General features: G+C 28.8%; 1 protein-coding gene across 1 annotated transcript; it reads left to right on the top strand.

Moving 5' to 3' along the window:
- The first annotated feature begins 423 nt into the window (after positions 1-423).
- LOC133034300 (protein FAR1-RELATED SEQUENCE 5-like) lies at positions 424-1,194 on the top strand. Its single transcript, XM_061109356.1, has one exon. The coding sequence runs from the start codon at positions 424-426 to the stop codon at positions 1,192-1,194; it is 771 nt and encodes a 256-aa protein (XP_060965339.1).
- Positions 1,195-20,273: the final 19,079 nt, after the last annotated feature.

Below are 20,273 nucleotides of genomic sequence, written 5' to 3'. Positions count from 1 at the left end.
GTATGACGGACGTAGATATTGCCTCCAACTCTCACTGGCAAGAAATTTTGGACACTTCAACCATCCAAATCAGTTGCAGAAATAGATACTCATGATATTGAAGGGAAAGAGATGGTAAGTCTAAAAATGTGGGAGGCATTCTATTATACTTATGCAAGATGGAAAGGTTTCAGTCCTAGAATTGACGATACAAAATCCAGGAAAAGTTATGGAGAAATATACATTCGACGATGGGTTTGTAACAAAGAAGGTTTTCGGAAGGAGGAATTTTTGAACATGCCAGACAGGAAGAAGTGACCAAAAGAAATAACACGTTGTGGGTGTCAAGCTGCGTTACGAATCCTTCGGTTACAAAAAAAAAATCTTTGGCGGTGTCAAGAATTTGTACCATTTCATAATCATGATTTGGTAATACCATCACAAATGCAATTCACTCGGGCAAACTGCGAGGTTTTTGAAGCAGTAGCTGCACAAGTAATTAGCATGAATAGATGTGGTATCAAAACTTCTTCCGTTGTAGCACATATTGCCCTACAATCTGGAGGGTATGACGATCTTCCTTTCCAACTAAGAGATGTGTACAACAAAGTGGCTAGTTTAAGAAAGCAAGAGAACATATCAAGTGATGCAGAAGGTACATTGGGTTTCTTGGACGGCTTATCATCAATGGATCCTGAATTTTACGTCGAGTACAAGATTGATGACGAAAATCGATTAGCATTCCTTTTTTGGGCTGATGGTACGAGTAGAAGAGACTACATGTTATTCGGGGAAGCTATTGCTTTTGATACAACATACCGCACCAATAAGTATAATAAGCCATTGACTGTAGTTGTTGGCGTCAATCACCATTTTGAAACTTGTGCGTTCGGTTGCGCAGTTTTACTTGATGAGACGGAAGACGCTTATATTTGGTTCTTGAGGGTGTTCCTTGATTGCATGAGCAACAAAAAACCGAAAGTAGTCCTCACTGATAATGATGAAAGGATGGAATTCGCAATCAGACATTTTTTACGAGACTCTACCCATCGACTTTGTGCATGGCATCTAGGGAACAATGCCACAAAGAATATTAAGATTCCAGATTTCAACAACGGCTTCTTTGACTTAATATACAACTACTACACAGTGGAAGAGTTTGAAGAAAAATGGGCCGCTTTGTTGGCACAGTTCGGCCTTAAAGAAAATTCTTGATGCTGTACTAAATACAACACACGTGGTCAATGGGCAGAGACATTCTTAAGAGGAGTTTTCTATGGAGGCATGTGAACAACCCAAAGATGTGAGTCTATGAACAATGTACTCGAGAGATTCTTACTTGCTAATCACAATTTACGAGAGTTTGTTTCACAAATTACCCATGCTATCGGCACAATGCGCCATAATAAAGCCGCTAAAGATTTCAAAAGCATGCAGACCGTCCCTCATATTCCCGCTGGTAAGACAGATTTCTTGCAAACATATTACAAACAGGCTGCCACAATTTTCACCAGAAACATATATTATAAAGTAAAAGAACAGATTGAAGCAGAGCAACCATATTCAATTTCTCATTGGGAAGATCAAGGGGATTCATACCTCTTCTCTTTAGTTAGATTCCAATATGGTGAGATAAGACACCGAGTCTTATATAACAAAGAGAAGAATGAGTTAAATTATTCGTATTTGTTGTTTGAGTCTGATGGTATTCTATGCAAGCGTATATGGTGTGTAATGAAAAGTCTTGACATTCGAGTTATGCCAGAATCCTTAGTATTAACTCGTTGGCGAAAGGATGTCAAGACTTCTTCCTCTACACAAGTTGGTGAACAATCATCCGAGCATCAAAAGATGACCCAATTGTCAAGGTAAATTAAAATTAAATTAGCAAATAAAATTCTTTTATTCTTATTCTATTAGTGTTTTAATTATGATTCCTATGATTGTTCAGGTTTGGAGCACTCAATGCTTATTCAAACTCAATGAATTTCTTTGCATCACACTCAGAAGCAACATTCCAAATGGCAAAGATGGAGTTGGAAAAACTTAATACCATCTTTAGGGCGTCTTACGAGGAGGGACAGAATAGCCAAAACTCACAACCAACTACAACATATCGTGATAATCCAAACATAATCCAAGATCCTGTGAGAGTGAGGACGAAGGGCATGGCCTCAACGAATTCTAGAGAAAGAACAAACGATGGAGTACAAGGAGGTAGGCAATGCACACTTTGTGGAGGTCGAGATCATAATAAACGAACTTGTATGAGAAGGTCTGGGGTCTAAAACTCATACAAGACCATGATCATCTTCCACCCATGCATGCTGAATACATTCCAGTAAAAAAGACTAGTCCCCATTCTTAAGTCTTGAATCAAACATCTAATTCTTATTTTATGTTGTTATTGTCATTTAATTATGTGAGACCATTAATTGTCATTTCACCAACTTATATGTAACACTATTTCAATTCAACATATATGTCATGGTATTGTGGCTTTATTATAGTGAATAGTTTGAGATAGCTAGATTACTTATGCATAAAAACTAATGTTAAACTACACGTGTATATCATACCCATTTTATTATGAATGAAGTATAAAATTGAATAAATCATACCATTAACATTATAGTTTAGTTTATGACATATATTTTTCATATATTTTAGCAATAGTTTTATTAGTTTTAGTTATATTTAAAAAATAATTTTAGAGAAACTAAAGAAAATATTATAACTAAGTAGAATTTAAAATATATAAAATTTATTAAGTTTAATTATTTTAAATTTTTAATTAATATCCCAATTAATATTATTCTTTTTTCAAAAAAAAGAAATTACCCAGTTCAATTACCATATTACTTGTACTCCTAAAGAAAATTCTGGTAAACTAATATTTTTCATACATGGTCTATATTTACCCAGTAACATCTATATTATTTATGTGTGGTTGATATTCACTCAAAAACGTAATAGATTACTTATGCATGAAAACTTAATGTGAAATTACACTTATATCCCTACCTAGCACATATAAAATGTTTGTGTCAACTCAACCGGTTAGTATAACCGGTTATATTAGGTTAATATTGTTCTTTATCTATTATTTATTGGCTTAAACTAATAAGTGTCAGAATAAGAAAAAAAATTAAAGGAACACATGTTACTTTTTTAAATTGTACTATGTTTGTTTGTTGATATAATATATATATTATTGTTGTGAGTCACTAGTCACGCAATTGACACAATGCGTGACCACATCCAAAGCCTATGTATTTATAACTATATATATGTGAAGTTTTTTTTACTTTACAGAATATAGGAAAAATATTTTTTTTATAGAAAAAAATTATTATGAATTGAATAAAAATTAAATAAAAAAAAAAAACAGGTATGAGATTATGTAAAACAAGAAACAGATGTGAGATTATGAATCAAATTTTTTATGATGTATTATTTATATATTCCAATCATATAAAGTTAATGTCATCATTGTAATTCCTATTGATATTCTCAAATTTCTAAACTTAACACTCAATTTATCGTTCTGTTAGTTGATCAATAAAGTGGTACATATAAATATAGTATTGGCCAAACTAATAGTTCTTTTAGAAAAAATAATTTTAAAAAACAAAAATTAATTAAAATAAATTCATATTATTAAAAAGAAAAAAACATTATATACATATTAAATGAAATAAAAATTACTTTTTCCATCTTCTTCCAGCCATATTATCTTTACAGATTAACAATAATTTTTTTTTTTTGTAAGGAGCGGTGACAGTGGCAGTCTAAAATCTCTCAAAAGCTATTTTTTTTTCTCCTTAATTCTCTCCATTTTTTAAATACTTTATTAAAGCATAAATTTACAAATTAATATTTTACTATTATTTTAACAAATTTTCTATAAAAAATATCTATCTTCAATTAATTATTTTTTAACAAACACATAATAATAAAGATAAATTAAATTAAATAATTATTTAATTATTTATATATATATATTCATAACTATATATATGTGAAGTTTTTTTTACTTTACAGAATATAGGAAATTTTTTTTTTATAGAAAAAAATTATTATGAATTGAACAAAATTGAACAAAAAAAAAGTGTGAGATTATGTAGAAGAAGAAATAGGTGTGAAATTATGAATCAAATTTTTTTATGATGCATTTTTTTTATATTCCAATCATATAAAGTTGATGTCATCATTGTAGTTCCTATTGATATCCTCAAATTTCTAAACATAACACTCAATTTATCGTTCTATTAGTTGATCAATAATCAATTCCAATAATCAATAGAAACAACATCAAATTTCAAGTTCTTTAAATCTACAAAAATAAATAAATAAAAATAGATCTCATAAATACAAACTCAAACATTAGAACCCCAGTAAAACACTAAAACTTAAACATTAGAACCCCAGTAAAACACTAAAACTCAAACATTAAAAATACACACAATAAAATTCGAACCCATAACTCAACACACACATCAGAATAAAAATTTAACCATAAATAAAAACTTATGTTACTATTTTTCGAATTTCAGTATATATTAGCAACAAATTTAATATTTTAAGTATTTATGTCACAAATTTTTTAATAGTAAAGTTAAAATTTTAGTATAATTTTATTAACTAATTATTATTAGGGGTGAGCAAAAAATCCAAAAAACCGACCAAACCGAATACATCAACCATCCGAACACCGAAAAAATCGACACCAAAATAATCGAAAACTGAAAAAACTGCCTTCGGTTAAAACCGCCTTAACATTGTCGGTTTTAGTGTCAATGGAAAACCGACCGATTAAACCGAGAACCGACCGAACATATATATATTATATATAATGTATACTATTTTTGTAGATATTTAATATACAATTTTATTAAACTAGTTTTACTAATATTTTTTTTATTTAAAGTCTCAATTATTCATGCTTTATTTTATTATAGTTTGATGCATTTACAAATTATATATATATATATATACATTCATAAAATAATACAAGTTTTTTAATATAATTCATTATCATATTAGTAGCACAAATAATTTGAACAAATTTAAAAAAGTTTTTTTACATTATTTATAACTAAGAAAGTGTTATTCTTAAATTATATGATATTTGATACAATACTCTATTTTTTTTAGTTTTTAAATAATTATAAAAAATTTAATTTTTTTTTTAAAAAAATGAAGTTCGGTTTAGTCGGTTTAAACTGACCAAACCGTGGATTAAAACGGTCGTTTTTTTTTTATATTTGTATAATGGTTGGTCGGTATTCGGATTATAACCATGAAAATCGAAAACCAAAATTTGGATTTTTTTGGTGTAAAAAATCGGCCAAACCGACCGTTACCCCTAATTATTATGAATTAAATACACAATTTATTTTTTATATATAATTTAAAATATTTAATATATTCTCCGCGAAGCATGTGATGTTTACTAGTTTTTGTTGGAATTTATTTTACCAGGATCTTAGATCTACTCACAAGTATGTTGATTAACACCCTAAATATGAACTTTCTAAAACGATGAAATAAACACATATAAAGTTTAGGAAACCTTACATTGGGTGCAGCGGAATATAATGACTCCTTCCGTTCAGATATCTAGTCCTTGATTCCTTTCTGTAGCAGAGCATTATCAATATCTGAACCTGGATCTCTTTCTCTGAATCTTTGATGCTGAAACCTCCTTCTTGCTGAAAGTCTTTCTTCACGATCTTCCTCACTATGATTGAGGTATCACTTGCTGTGTGTGGGCACTACTCATACACTAAGAATTTCGAAATATCAATGAGGAAGAGAGAGAGAGAGTGGGTTCAGCCAAAGATAGGGAGAGAAGGCTCAGGTTTTTCTCTGAAGGAAAAATAGAAAATTTAAGTGTAATTTTCCTGAAGCCTTCACTATCTATTTATAGCATTCCACTAGGGTTAGGTTTGAATTATTTGGCATTAAAATAATGAAAATATCAGTTTAAATTTCCTACAAAAGTGGCTGGCCCTATACTAGTGGATTTGGGCCTCACTTTTTGCAATTTTGCAGTTTTACCTTTTCTGCATCTGATTTTCTCAAAAACGCCAATTTTCTAATTCAACCATTTAAATGCCAATTCTAACTATTTAATAACTATAAATAATTATTAAATAATATTGTCATTTATCATATTTATTAATTGAACCATACAAAGTATCATAATTAACAAATATGCCCCTAAAACTCTTTCTTTACAATTTCGCCCTTACTTAGTGAAAAATTCACAAATAGACATAGTCTAAATTGAGAATTATAATTGATTAATCAAAACCAATTATATGAGTCTTACAAGCAATATTATCTCAACTAGTGCGGTGACCATGGGTCTATATAACCGAGCTTCCAATAAGTAGATCAAGAATTTAGCACTAAAATTCACTAACTTATTAATTCTTCGTTGAATCCACGCATAGAACTTAGAATTGCACTCTCAGTATATAGAATGCTCTATATGTTTCACCATATAGACACATCATTAGTTATCCATTGTTATAATCCTAATGTGATCAATGATCCTCTATATGAATGATCTACACTGTAAAGGGATTAAATTACCGTTACAGCCTACAATGTATTTATTCCTTAAAACACTTGACCCCGTATAAATGATATTTCAGCTTATGTGAAATGAGTACTCCACCATTTATGTTCATTTCGTCAAGCTCGAAGGAGATCATCCTTTGCTTACTATTTGCCAGATCGAAGCTATAGATTCCATGTTTATGCTAGCGCTCCCACTCAATTGCACTACCGTGTTCCCAAAATGTACGTATCACCCTGACCTAAAAGTAGGCTTAACTAACAAATCAAAGAACACGAATAGCCTCTCGAGATTGAGCCTAATCATATCAGGATTAAGATCATTTGATCTAGGATCAACTAGGCGATATTGACTTGAATAGATATTACAGTAAGTTTAATAAATCTAAGTCAAAGTTCAATATCGGTCCCTTCCGATGCATACTCCATGCATCCAACCTGAGCTTTACTTTAACCAATGCTCTGGAAAGAACATAGCACTTCTCCAAATGCAAGTAAACTCTGTTGTAGATTATCATATCAGTAAAACCCTATGTCTGATAAATCTAGGAATCTTTATTCACATAGTCATGTTTACTTTCCAATGTGTTGACGGCACAATAAACAGGATCAAGTATGTGAAAAGGGTTTCAGATGAATTTATACATTATGTACATATAATCATGAAATAAATCATGTGAACCATGCAACATTAAATGTTATTTCTGATCTATATTAATAAGTAAATCTGATTATATTGAAATGAGTTTTATTTAGGGCATAAAACCCAACAGTTTTATCATATGTAACAAACAAAATAATAACATGGTTATTTAGCCAATTGTAATATTAGTTCTATGTCAACGCTACGTGTGTAATTAATTTCAAAAAAAAAAATTTAAACTTAATCTTACTTAATTTTCTTAACCATTAATTGATTTTATATTTAATAATTTATTTAAAAAATTATAATTTTTATTTTTTTAATATCAAATTATAGACGTGGCGTTGATGTGGTAATTGGTTAAGTAACCATATCATCATTTTGTTTGTGACAAAACTTGACAAAATGATCAATTTATAATACTTTGAATAATTCAAGAACTATTTATAAAGGGCTCAAAACTTCAAAAAAAACACAATAATACAGTCAAAATTCGAGAGTAAAAATCTTAAATAGTCTTTACAATTGTATATATTTTTTTTTCAGACACTTTTATATCCTTAATATTTAATTTAATTTCTTTATTTCTTTTTTCAAAAGGTTAATGGCTGACTAGACATATTAAGTTAGTAACCCTATATTTTAATGATGTTGCAAAAGTTATTTAACAATCTTAGTCCATCTTCAGGAAAAGTGTAAAAATTATATTATTTTTGGCAAAAAAATAATTTTGTAATATATTTGTATCAATTTATAATATTGTAATCTAATACATAACTACAAAACTTGATAATGAAATTCAATATTTAATTATGTTTTCATTAAAAATATAATAACTAATAAATTTAAGGAAATTATCCCATATACTATTTTTTTAACTTTTTTTTCTTTTTCAAATTTACGGTTTGGGATTGTTTCTGCGATAATATCTAAGTGGGTTGCTATACAGATTTTAGTTGCGATTTAGGTTACTCCGTTAGTTGCACTAGGGGTTTCTATGTAAAATTCCGAAAAAATGCAACAAAAAAAAAACTGTTTTGAAGTGTAAAAATGAAAAAGCCCCATACATTTATTATAAAATTTTTCATTATTTTATTATGTAAAAAAATAACAAATAACAATAAAAAATTTATAGTTTAATAATAAAATAATAAAAATAAATATAAAAGCAATACATTTATTATGATGTAAAGTTTGCAAAATTTAGATTAATTTTTGCAATGTGACAAATTTAGATAAACTTTTAGAACACCATTGTAGCAACATTTTACGAAAATTAGTTATATTTTTAATTGTTGACCGAGATTTTCAGTAACTTGTAAATCTTGTATTAAAGAAATTAATTATGAGTAGAGAAGAGTACTTTTACGTGGTTCTGGTGTTTATTAACCATAGTCCACAAGTCACTTTTATTTTATTATTTTTTTTTATTGAACAAGTCACTTTTATAAATGAGTAATATCGTTATTAATTGAGAGTATATTCTCTCTTACAGCTTCAGAGTTCTCTTTCTCCTTCATTTTTTGAATCCCTGTCCTCTTACATTCATTTTGTATTTATAGGCTGAGAAATAGGATATTCTTTAACTGATGGGTACATCTTCCCTTTACCTCTAGGCTCTACATGGCCTTTTTAATAGGTGTAGGAAATAATGTTTGTTGTGTGTACATATGGTAAGCTTCGAAGTAGGAGTTTGGCAAGAAAAGACCTATCTTGTATGCGGCTGATGGGACAATACAAGGATTAGGCGTTAATTAGTATTCATAGGAAAATATAATGTCAGAACAGTATGGACTAAATCTGAATGACATCTCCATTTGGAAGGCAAGTTTACTTTACCACCTGCGTGTTGGGTTTTGTGCCCTAAATAAAACCCATTTCAATATAATCAGATTTACTAATTAATAAAGATCAGAAATAACATTTTATGTTGCATGGTTCACATGATTTATTTCATGATTATATTTAATGTATAAATTCTATTAAGTCTAGAACATATGTATTTGTTAATGATTATAGTGTTGTCAGCACAGTGGAATATAATCTTGATTATATGTTCGAAAGTTTAATTCCCTAATTTGTCAGTTCACTGGATTTAGACTGGCATGATAATCAGCGATAGGTATGCCTACACCTTAAATAAGTGTTATGTCCTTTCCAGGGCATTGGCAAAGTTTACCAGTATGTGATGTACAGAGTATACATTAGAAGGGACCGATATTGAACTTTGATTAGATATGATAAATTTACCGTAATATCTATTCAATTCAATATCACCTAGTTGATCCTAGATCCAATGATCTTAATTCTGATATGGTTAGGTTCGATCTCAAGAGTATTATACATGTTCTTTGATTTGTTAGTTAAGCTTACTTTTTGGTCAGGGTGATACGTACATTTTGGGAACATGGTAGTGCAATTGAGTGGGAGCGCTAAACATAGATATGGAATCTATAGCTTCTATAGGTATTTAGAAGTGAAACGATGATTTCCTTTGAGCTTGCTAAATAGAGATAAATGATAGAGCGCTCATTTTAGTGATTATATTAGTTCACTATAATATCATTTATAGGTGGCAAGTGTTTTAAGGATAAAATACATTGAAAGGGTGTAGCGGTAATTTTATCCCTATGCAATGTAGATGATCTATAAAGGATCATTGATTATTGAGATTATAACAATGGATAATTAATAGCGTATCTATACCGTGGAACATATAGAGCGTTCTATATGACTGAGAGTGCAATTCCAAGTTCTATGCGTGGATGCAACAAGAAATTAATAAGTCAGTGAATTTACTTTGTAAATTCTAGGTATGCTTATTGGAAGCTCGGTTATTGTTGGAAATATTTTACCAGGATCTAGATTTACTACCATGTATGTTTCATTAACATCCTAATATGAATTCTAAAACAATGAAATAAACACATATAAAGTTTAGGAAACCTTACATTGGGTGCAGCGGAATATAATGACTCATTCCATTCAGATCTCTAGTCCTTGATTCCTTTCTGTAGCAGAGCATTATCAAGATCTGAATCTGGATCTCTTTCTCTCCTTCCTTTGATGCTGATTCTCCTTCTTGTTGTTTGGATTCTTCACAGTCTTACACACTATGATTGAGATACCACTTGATGTGTGTGGGCAGTACTCTATCACTCAGGGCTATTTCGAAATTTGAAGAGAAGAAAAGAGAGAGAGGGGCGGCTATGGCTTTCTTTGAAAGAAACAATGTGCAAGTCATAGTTTCCTGAAGCCAACACTTTCTATTTATAGAATGTCATCTAGGTTTAGGTTAGAATTGTATGGCATTAAAATAATGGAAAAATAAATGGTACAAGCTTGCATAGTGGCCGACCATATAAGGAAATTGGGCCTCACTTTGAAACTTTCCCATTTTGTTATTTTTCAATCCCATTTTCTCAAAAATGCCAATTTTCCAATTTTAACCATTTAAATGCCAATTCTAATTATTTAATGACTAAAAATTAATTATTAAATAATATTGTCATTTAATATATTTATTAATTTAGACATGTAAAGTCTCTTAATTAATAAATGATCCTAGAATCTCTTTTCTTTACAATTTCGCCCTTGCTTAGTGAAAATTCATAAACTAGACATAGTCTAACTTTAGAATTATAATTGATTAATTAAAATCAATTAACTGAGTCTTACAAGTAGTCGGACCGAATTTACCAAGTAAATTCCCTAACTTATTAATTCCTTATTGAATCCACACTTAGAACTTGGAATTGCACTCTCAGTCATATAGAACGCTCTATATGTTCCACGATATAGATACGCTATAAATTATCCATTGTTATAATCCTAATTTGATCAATGACCCTCTAATAGATGATCTACATTGAATAGGCACTAAATTACTGTTACCCCTTGAATGTATTTTATCCTTAAAACACTTAGCTCCGTATAAATGATATTTCAGCAAAGTGAAATGAGATCTCCACCATTTATCTCTGTTTAGCCAAGCTCGAAGGATATCATCGTTTCACTTCTAAATTCCTATAGAAGTTATAGACTCCACATTTATGTTAGCGCTCCCATTCAATTATACTATCATGTTCCCAAAATGTACGTATCACCCTGACCCAAAAGTAGGCTTAACTAACAAATCAAAGAACATGTATAATACTCTTGAGATCGAACCTAATCATATCAGGATTAAGATCATTTGATCTAGGATCAACATGTGATATTGAATTGAATAGATATTACGGTAAATTTTAACAAATCTAATCAAAGTTCAATATCGGTCCCTTCCGATGTATACTCCATACATCCGATACTGGTAATCTTTGCCAATACCCTGGAAAGGACATAACACTTATCCAAGCTGTAAGAATACCTATCGTTGATTATATCATGCCAGTCTAAATCCAGTGAGCTGACAAATCAGGGAATAAACTTTCGAACATATAATTAAGATTATATTCCACTGTGCTGACAATACTATAATCATTAACAAATTCATATGTTCTGGACTTAAATAGAATTCATACATTATATATATAATCATGAAATAAATCATGTGAACCATGCAACATAAAATGTTATTTCTGATCTTTATTAATAAGTAAATCTGATTATATTGAAATGGGTTTTATTTAGGGCACAAAATCCAACAAACTCCCACTTGCACTAATATAAAACAAAATGTGCATTTAAAATAATCTCAACACCTTGATATACAAATCAAGTGTAGTAGTAGTATACTCCTCGTAATAGGATCTGACAGGTTGAATTAACCACATCCTTTTCTCCACCATTACTCTTCCTTAATCACAAAATCCTTGATAATGTGAAATTCCTCTCTATATGTCTACTCTCTTGGGATACTGGATTCTATACTTTTGGCAACCACTTTTTGGTTAATCAGGAAATAACAATAGTAGTTAAGACAAGTTGGAACGGTGCCACAAATGTATAGAACTTTCCTTAGACTGAATAAGTACCTTTCCTGCATCTTTAACATTTAGTCTCTCTCTGGTAGACTTAGAGACTTCAGATAGGTTTTTACACTTCTCCAAAATCACTACTCTACCCCCAGAGTAATCACCATCTTATCAGTAGACTTTCTAGCACAAAGGCAAGTCTAGAAATCTGATGTGGTGTAGTCTAAGAGTTTTAAACACACCCTTATCGACTAACATATAGTTCATCTTCTTAATCTTAAGATTTACTTGATTTTCTTCCAATGTTCCTCTCCTGGATTAATCTGATACCTACTCATTACTCCCACTCAACAGCAGGTGTCTGGTCTAAGGCTTACTAAATCATATCTGAGACCTCTCACTGTTGATTTAAAAAATTCTTTCATGGCTTTATCTTTTCTGGAATAGTTGAGACTATTCCTTAGATAAATAAAATCTATGCCTAGAAGTCGAGAAGCTTCTATAGATTGCCATTAGAAAAGAAAATGCTTCATCATCTTACTAAAGTAAGTTGCTTGCATTAGAGTAAGTAATTACCAGGTATATCACAAGCCATAGGTTTAGATAAACTCAAACCTATAATACTAGGAACATGAAGTTTTGTTAAGTCCATTGAATAGACTTATTAACGAAAATTTCCTTTTATGTCCTTGTAATAGAAAACTTTAGGTTACGCCATGTGAATGGATCAAACCATAGTTCTCTTGGTATTTATTCTTAGTTTCTTATCTTCACAATCCATTATTTGTTTAAACTCACAATGGATTTTAATCACTGGTGTCTTCCAAGTCATAAGAAGGTGAGTTCCTAGAAACTCTCCCACTACGACAAGGTACCGTGAATTATGTCTAAGAAAACTAAATGGTATTAACCTCTTCGGTTGTGTCAAGACAACTGAGGCAGTGGGATCATCATATGTAGAATAAGATGATAGAACACTTTTGGAATTAAGAAAAAATTATCTCCTTTATTTGCTATTTTATTTTCAGACTTAGTCATTTTCTTAGAAAAGTAGTATTTGTTTAAACAAGCACTTTCTTATCTATTGACTATGGGATGTTCCACCCCTAATCACTTAGAATAGCTAACAAACATGCAAACGATTGTTAACAGTTCTAGCTTTTCTTAAGATTTCGATTAGGTCATCCATGAATCTAGTAATGGTTTATATTAAGTATACAACCATTGCATCATTCTGCAAAACGAAATTTCTGGGGAGGTAAGTTTGGATATAATTCAAAAATCAAATGAATGATCTTTGAACTGCATATCTACTAACTATTTCTCCACCCCTATCAGTTCGCAAGATCTTTAACCACTTACCTTAATGGTTTTTCACCATTGCTAGAAATTCATGAAATTTTTCAAACATTTCAAATTTCTACTTTGCTTAAGGTAAAATCTAGAGTGATCGTTTTAAGAATACAACAAAAACTCATATCCACCCCTGAATGTACATCCATCTGCGAATGAGATGAACTACTTTTAGTGGATATAGGCATATTAACTCTTTGCAGAGAATGATCTTGTCAAAACCTTTATGAACAAGATACAAATGCCATAGATTTGTAAAATATGGTTGTGTCTTTTGATGACTCAGGTTTAGTTACATTAAAGAGTTCTTAGAATAGTGCAAGTGTTTTCTGGTCATAGAATACTAAACTCATATTCCTTACTAACATACAGTTTGAATCCATTGATAGAAAATGGTTATTAAACACCTGTGAAAGTGTAACTGTATAATGAGTAATTCTTTCTTGGACCGCCACTACTAATTTAACTCTAAGTATGATTTGCCCATACAAGTAGGAGATTTTTAAGATTGAGGATTTATATCAATTCGGGATAGAATTTCGAGAATATAATCAAATGCGCCATTTAATTTCTTAAGAGAAAATAAAATGACACTATATGATTTATAGACCATTCATCCAATGATATGTTATTGAGCTAATTCGAAATGAATAAGCTAAGAGGAATTAGGATAATTTCGTATTTAAATAAGAATCCAACGATGCTCCGATTAGCGAGAGTCAAAGCAATCTTATTTATACAATCTTCTTGTTTCATATTGTGAATACTAGTCTAAGGTGTCATCAATTGATGAACAACTAGATGTTGCATTTACAATATTTATCTTTCGAGATCAAACACTATTATGTTTGTCTAATGTTGACAATCCATTAGGGATTTGTCCCATTTGAACAACAAACCAAGTTAGACCAACAATGAAGATTCGAAATTAAACTACAATTTAATAACAGAAAATAACATGGTTCAATATAAATTCATACACAATTCAGAAATTATTAAACACATTGTAAGTAGGAATGATAAGTGAAAATACTAAAACATACAATCCTAAATAATCTCTAAGGTCTTCAACAAACTGATATCAGTGTCCCGTTTAGGCGAGAGTCAGTGATACCATCCATTGAATAGAGTTGTCAGCTCATCTAAAATGATAAACATTCTAGCAACCTTTTATTCAATCAAGATCGGAATCCGCGTTGTCCCGTTTAGGCGAGAGTCAAGGCTATTCTATCTTATGAGCTTCCACCATTGGTTCATACTCTTGTAAGTCTTATACAGTCGCCACCATTAGGGTGATCAATACTATATAAAAAACTTACAAGAATACTTATCTTTCGAGATTAAACTGCGCTAACTTGCTAATGAACATTCCTCCATTAGGGAGGATTTCTCATTAAAACAATAGCTATGTAAAACCAACAATGGAGATCGAATATCCTAATAATAATAAAACTCGTTATTTTAAGTGTATTTTCTTCTAATATTTATTTTAGTCAATTTATTTTAAATATATATATTTATTTAATTTAAATTTTTAATTTAGAATAAAATTATAAATATAAATTTTAATTTAATATTTATAAATTATACTTAGATGGATATGAAAATAACATGAATTATTTCCATCTTAGTAATAATTTCCAATAAATATTTAGAAAAAAAAAACAATTTAAGTTGTTTCAAAATTAATTTAAATTAATTTACAACTCAAATTTAATTTTTTATAAATATATATTGCATTTCTAAAATTGAAGTATATAAGAATATTATTTTCGAAATTTCTTGTTAAAATAAAATAAAAATAAATCCTGGAAAAAATTATTCTCATTTTATGTTGGCCCAAAATTAATTAATAAAATTAATTTACAACAAAAAAATATAATTTTCCTATTTAATTAAATATTTAAGAAAAATTTCAAATATTTAAGTATTATGATTAAGAATAAACTTAAATATTAATTTTCTATTTAATTAAATATCAATAGAAAAATACTTCAAGCAAAACAGATAATATCTATCTAGACTTTCATTGACTAATTAATTCTTTTTCTAATTATAATATATTTTTCTTTCATTTATTTTAATTAATCTTTAAATGAAAAAATCATTGATTTAAGTTGGTCCAAAATTAAAATAATTAATTTTCAACTTTAATCTATTTTTCAAATAAAATTCGAAATTTCTGCATTAAAGAAATACAATTTCGAAATTGTCGGAAAAAGATTAATAAAATAAAATAAAATATATTTTGAAAATTATTCAAATTTAAGTTATTCTGAAATAAGATTGGAAACTTAAAATAATTTTCAATTTAATTAAATATCATGAATTTAACAATATTTAAGTATCATGATGAAAATCAACTTAGATATTGAATTTTTAATTTAATTATATGTATTAAATTCAAGAAATAAATAATTAAGTATAGAGGAGACTTAATTATTAATTCTAGTTTAATACTAGGAAAAAATATACTTAACTTAGATTGTACCAAAATTAATTATAAATAATTAATTTCACAATCAATGATATTTTCCTATTTTAATATTAGAAATAATAACTAGTATAGAAATAACTATCTAGAAAATATCTCAATTTAATTAAGTATCTTTTTCAAAATTTGGAAAATATCTAATTTAAGTTGTTATAGAAAGAATCTAAAATAACCAACTTAAAATTTCCAAATAAAATTTAATTAAATATCAAAATTAAGTGGTAACTACCTAATTTATGAATATTCCATTTTAAGTTTAACAACTTAAAAAATATCTCTAGAATCTTCAATAACCATCTCCTAGAATTCCTCAACTTAATTTTAAATTCAAAAGATATTCAAATTTAAGTTGATAAAAAAAAAATTAGTTAGTAATAACTAATTTATAACTTAAATAGAAATATTTAATGAAATAATTTAAATAAGCTTCAGAAAGAATCTAGTTAGTTAAAATTCTTTATTTAATTAAATACAAGAAAAATACAATAGTGCATCTAGAAATTAATTCATTAAACTAAGTGTGTTTTTCTTAAATTAATTTTAAAAAAAATTGAAAATAATTATGTCGCTAATCAATTTTATTAGGTTAAACTAATTTAATTAACCTAGCACAGTTATCCAAATCAGGCAAATGGGCCTTCACAGTTGGGGTAGTTCATGTGAGGGGGAGCTGGGTTCAGTATGTCGTACCCACTTCTATTGGCCCCCAACTCTCACACAAGGCCCAAAAGAAAGGAATTTAACCTTAAAATGAACAACTGTTATTAATTGAATAGGCCCAAAAACTAAATGGACCTAAATAAAATTTATCAGGGTGTGACATTTTATTTAGCAACAACCTATATGCATCTATAATAAAATAAACATATAGGCTCACACAGGTACACAAATTTGGATGGATCCTATCATGTTACTAGGTCATACACAGATGAAAGAAGAATGTAAAATTTACCTGTTACAAATTATTTACTTGACCTATTGACAATTGAACCATGGGTTAAAATCAGATCATTTGATTTGTCAACAAGTTAACCATGGCAATTTAGATCAAGCAATAATAGGTTTTAGAAAAACTTACAAATAATCTAAAAACACATACTCCTGCAATAAGTTAGGTTGGATAGTTGGATGTAGGATTTATTTCATTTAAAATATTAATTTAAAATAAATAAATAAATAAAAAAATATTTTTAGTTTTAAGTAAAATAAAATAATATTTAAAATTAAACCTACAATTTTTGAAAAATTAGGTTTCTATTAACCTAAATATCATTTCAAAAAATTGCTAACCACCTTTTAAATTTTCATGTTATTTTATAAATTAAATATTCAATAAAATAAAATAATAAATACATACCCTTTTCTGATTTTATAATTTAATTTCAGTAAAAATAACAAAATTTAAAAGTTAGCAAAAAAAATCTTATTTCCTTTTAAAATACCATGATTATAGTAATCTTATTTTAAATCTAAATAAGGTCAAATTACTTAAAATATAATATTTTTTATAAAAAGAATTTAATATCTGACCTTAGATTTAAAATTAAGATAAAATAATCAAATTTAAAAAAAAAATAAGAAAAAAGGTAAGCAAAAATTATTTTTACCTATTTTCAAAATCAAATTACACTAATATCTAAAATTAATTTAAAAAAATCAAATTAATTTATTTCTGATAATTAGATTTGAAATATGAAAAGTAAAAATCAAAATACAAAATTACACAAAAAATCGGAAGTTAATTTCATGAAATGGCATGAAAAATCGAAGAAAAACAAAAAAATTGGGAGATGTACGGACGGTATGCAAAGCACACAAAGGGTGTGGGCGCACAAAGGGTGCTGCCAGCAGCCAGCCACGCGCACAAGGGTGTGTCACCACCCCCGATTTTTTCAAAACTTTAAAAAATCATAACTAATTCAAATAAAATCGAAATTGAGTTCTGTAAAAAAAGAAATTCCTTAATTTTTTCCAAACTATCCAATAAAAATAATTCCAGAAACGAAAAAATTCAATTATTTTTTATAAAATTTTACAAGCATCAATCAATCATCATATAACACACAGATCAACATGAAACCATCCAAATCAACACATAACATCGTTTTAATTCATACTTCATGAAAGTAAATCATTACCATGGCTCTGGTACCAGTTGTTGGAAATATTTTACCAGGATCTAGATTTACTACCATGTATGTTTCATTAACATCCTAATATGAATTCTAAAACAATGAAATAAACACATATAAAGTTTAGGAAACCTTACATTAGGTGCAGCGGAATATAATGAATCATTCCATTCAGAATTCTAGCCCTTGATTCCTTTTGTAGCAGAGCATTATCAAGATCTGAATCTGGATCTCTTTCTCTCCTTCCTTTGATGCTGATTCTCCTTCTTGTTGTTTGGATTCTTCACAGTCTTACACACTATGATTGAGATACCACTTGCTGTGTGTGGGCACTACTCTATCACTCAGGGATATTTCGAAATTTGAAGAGAAGAAAAGAGAGAGAGGGGCGGCTATGGCTTTCTCTGAAAGAAACAATGTGCAAGTCATAGTTTCCTGAAGCCAACACTTTCTATTTATAGAATGTCATCTAGGTTTAGGTTAGAATTATATGGCCTTAAAATAATGGAAAAATAAATGCTAAAAGCTTGCATAGTGGCCGGCCATATAAGGAATTTGGGCCTCACTTTGAAACTTTCCCATTTTGTTATTTTTCAATCCCATTTTCTCAAAAATGCCAATTTTCCAATTTTAACCATTTAAATGCCAATTCTAATTATTTAATTACTAAAATTAATTATTAAAAAAATATTTTCATTTAATATATTTATTAATTTATACATGTTAAGTCTCTTAATTAATAAATAATCCTAGAATCTCTTTTCTTTACAATTTCGCCATTGCTTAGTGAAAATTCATAAACTAGACATAGTCTAACTTTAGAATTATAATTGATTAATTAAAATTAATTAACTGAGTCTTACAAGTAGTATGGTCTCAACTAGTATGGGGACCATGGGCCTATATTTTTGAGCTTCCAATAAGTCGAACCGAATTTACCAAGTAAATTCCCTAACTTATTAATTCCTTATTGAATCCAAACTTAGAACTTGGAATTGCACTCTCAGTCATATAGAACGCTCTATATGTTCCACGATATAGATACGCTATAAATTATCTATTGTTATAATCCTAATTTGATCAATGACCCTCTAATAGATGATCTACATTGAATAGGCACTAAATTACCGTTACACCTTCAATGTATTTTATCCTTAAAACACTTAGCTCAGTATAAATGATATTTCAGCAAAGTGAAATGAGATCTCCACTATTTATCTCTATTTAGCCAAGCTCGAAGGATATCATCGTTTCACTTCTAAATTCCTATAGAAGTTATAGACTCCATATTTATGTTAGCGCTCCCACTCAATTATACTATCATGTTCCCAAAATGTAAGTATCACCCTAACCCAAAAGTAGGCTTAACTAACAAATCAAAGAACATGTATAATACTTTTGAGATCGAACCTAATCATATCAGGATTAAGATCATTTAATCTAGGATCAACAGGTGATATTGAATTAAATAGATATTACGGTAAATTTTAACAAATCTAATCAAAGTTCAATATCGATCCCTTCCGATGTATACTCCATACATCAGATACTGGTAATCTTTGCCAATGTCCTGGAAAGGGCATAACACTTATCCAAGGTGTAAGAATACCTATCGCTGATTGTATCATGCCAGTCTAAGTGGTTAATCCGGGAACAAACTTTCGAACATATAATTAAGATTATATTCCACTGTGCTGACAACACTATAATCATTAACAAATTCATATGTTCTGGACCTAAATAGAATTCATACATTATATATAGATATAATCATGAAATAAATCATGTGAACCATGCAACATAAAATGTTATTTCTGATCTTTATTAATAAGTAAATCTGATTATATTAAAATGGGTTTTATTTAAGGCACAAAACCCAACAGTTATATAGGCCCATGGTCCCCATACTAGTTGAGACCATACTACTTTTAAGACTCAGATAATTGATTTTAATTAATCAAATATAATTCTAAAATTAGACTATGTCTAGTTTATGAATTTTCACTAAGTAAGGGCAAAATTTCGAAGAAAAGAGATTCTAGGTTTTATTTATTAATTAAGAGACTTTATATATTTAATTAATAAATATATTAAATGACAATATTATTTAATAATTATTTTATATTTATTAAATAATTAGAATTGACATTTAAGTGGTTAAATTGGAA

Source organism: Cannabis sativa, chromosome 2 (assembly GCF_029168945.1).
Source record: "Cannabis sativa cultivar Pink pepper isolate KNU-18-1 chromosome 2, ASM2916894v1, whole genome shotgun sequence".
Taxonomy (NCBI): Eukaryota; Viridiplantae; Streptophyta; class Magnoliopsida; order Rosales; family Cannabaceae; genus Cannabis; species Cannabis sativa.
Note: the sequence above shows the minus strand (reverse complement) of the source record. Positions and strands in the feature narration are given on the sequence as shown.